Source organism: Sinocyclocheilus rhinocerous, unplaced genomic scaffold (assembly GCF_001515625.1).
Source record: "Sinocyclocheilus rhinocerous isolate Xijiao unplaced genomic scaffold, SAMN03320098_v1.1 scaffold10397, whole genome shotgun sequence".
NCBI classification, from domain to species: Eukaryota; Metazoa; Chordata; class Actinopteri; order Cypriniformes; family Cyprinidae; genus Sinocyclocheilus; species Sinocyclocheilus rhinocerous.
The window spans coordinates 1-2,504 of NW_015651639.1; the positions used below are offsets into that span (position 1 = coordinate 1).

Sequence of the window (2,504 nt, forward strand, 5' to 3'; positions counted from 1 at the left end):
AATGCTGCTGCAAGGCTGTTGACCAGGGCAAAGAAAACTGATCATGTTACACCAATTTTGGCCTCAATACATTGGCTCCCTGTCCATTTTAGAATTCAATTTAAAATTATGCTGTTTGTTTAGCTCTTAATGGTCAAGCCCCATCTTATCTCACAGATCTTCTTACTCCTCTTTTATCCTCCAGATATTTAAGATCTTCTGATAGTGCTTTTTTATTTGTCCCTCGTTCACGTTTAAAAACAAAGAGTGATAGGGCTTTTTCAGTTGCCGCCCCTCGTCTTTGGAATCAACTGCCACTGGACATCCGCCTTGCACCTTCTATTGTAACTTTTAAATCAATGTTGAAAACATATTTTTACTCCCAGGCATTCTAATTGATTTTACCTGTTTTATGGTTTGTCTTGCTTGTCTTATGTTTTACTTTGTTTCTGTTTAGCACTTTGGCCAGCTTTGCTGAGATAAATGTGCTATACAAATAAACTTTACTTACTTAATCCGTATTACATCTGTTTTTGATTGTTACATCTGTTGTTCCCGAGGCTTTCTGTGTCATGAATGTTAATCAAACAACAAAACACAAAGAAAAATCACTTTTGTAGCTTTAACAGACAAAACACAAAAATCACTTTTGTAGCTTTAACAGATTTATTAGATTTCATTTATACAGTGAAGACTATGCAGTGATATTTTACATTTGATTATTCAATTTCTGTACCTGAATACAGTTAAGACTTACCTGAAGAATATAAAGCACTGTTTATTTCATTTGTATAATTTTTTTCTATTATATTTATCTATGCTTGTAATTTGCTTATTTTCTCTGCTGATTTATTCACCTACAAAATCACCCCAATCATTGTTTTTTTTTTGTTTTTTTTTTCAAATAGAGCGGTTCAAGTCATCTGGTACTTTTTTTTTTTATATCGCAATATGCAAAATTGCAATGTGAGTTTTTTCCAATATCGTGCAGCTCTACTAGTAAGTTTAGTAAAACTAATAGGCTCAATAGCTTCTGCAGCATGAACACAAACATGTAGTCCGCCATTGTTGTTGTTACATGAGGTAGCGGTGTCTGACTGGGGTAAAGACGTGGGGTGATGACATTATTGTTTCACAAAATATACGGATTGGCTATACACACGCAAATGTGTCATTTTCAGATTTATCCACTCTGGGACCCGGTTAAAAAAAATTGCAGTTTGAGGCTCCCAAAACGCCGGATCCATCTGGACGAAAGGCTGATACGATACAAAATATTTACATATACAGCTAAATGCGTCTCTGTGTGTACGGGGCCTTACTGTGATTGTTTTTTGTATGACTGTGTATAACAGATGACTGAATGAAACGCTTCCCACATGCAATGCAGTGATATGGTTACTCTCCAGTGTGGACCCTCTCATGTGTTTTCAGATTTGCTGACTGACTGAATCTCTTATTGCAGTGTGAACACTTATAAGGTTTATCTCCAGTGTGGACCCTCTCATGTGTTTTCAGATTTGCTGACTGACTGAATCTCTTATTGCAGTGTGAACACTTATAAGGTTTATCTCCAGTATGGATCCTCTCGTGTGTTTTCAGAGTTGCTGAATCACGGAATCTCTTGTCACAGTGTGAACACTTATAAGGTTTCTCTCCAGTGTGGATCCTCTCATGTGGTTTCAGATACGTTGAATGACTAAATCTCTTGTCACAGTGTAAACACTTATAAGGTTTCTCTCCAGTGTGGATCCTCTCATGTGTTTTCTGATTTGATGAATTAATGAATCTCTTGTCACAGTGTAAACACTTATAAGGTTTTTCTCCAGTGTGAATCCTCTCATGTGTTTTCAACTGTTTAGCTGAAGTAAAGGTCTTTTCACACTCAAAGCACATGTACTCTCTCACACCAGTATGTATTTTCTGATGTTCTTTCAAACTGTCTAGACGCGAAAAACTCTTACCACACAAATGACATGAATGTGGCTTCTCCTTTGCATGAACTTTCAAGTGTTTCTTCAGAAGTGAAGCCAATAAAAACATTTTACCGCATTGATCACATGCGTGTGGTTTCTCTCCAGTGTGGATGTTCATGTGGCTCTTAAGGTTTGATGATTGTGTGAAACTCTTCCCGCACTGATCACAAGTGAACGGTTTCTCTCCAGTATGAACTCTCATGTGACACTCAAAACTTGCTTTGTGTGTGCATCTCTTTCCACACTGAGTGCAGGTGAAAGATTTCTTGGCTCTTCTTTTCTTTAAATCTTTCTGTTTGGTTTGAGAGCAACTCAAAAGTTTTCCTCCAGTTTTGACATGATTTTTCTCCTCAACTTCACTTGATTCTTCATTCTCCTCTTTTTCTTTAATGAACGCTGAAATAAAAGTAAAAATGGTTTATTTTTGGTAACTTGTTAAAAGTTGGTACTGCAGTGGTAATGCCACCGTCACAGCCCTAGTAACAATTTTATATTTAAATATTTTATATATATATGCAGTATATATATATATATATATATATATATATA

General features: G+C 36.1%; 1 protein-coding gene across 1 annotated transcript in view; it reads right to left on the reverse strand.

Moving 5' to 3' along the window:
* Positions 1-969: 969 nt before the first annotated feature.
* The window catches only part of LOC107713255 (zinc finger protein 239-like), a 6,542-nt gene continuing 5,007 nt past the window's right edge, over positions 970-2,504 (reverse strand). The window contains exon 2 of the mRNA XM_016518720.1: positions 970-2,331. Coding sequence (XP_016374206.1) covers positions 1,378-2,331 — 954 coding nt within the window. The 3' untranslated portion in view covers positions 970-1,377. The remainder of the gene's footprint in view (positions 2,332-2,504) is intronic.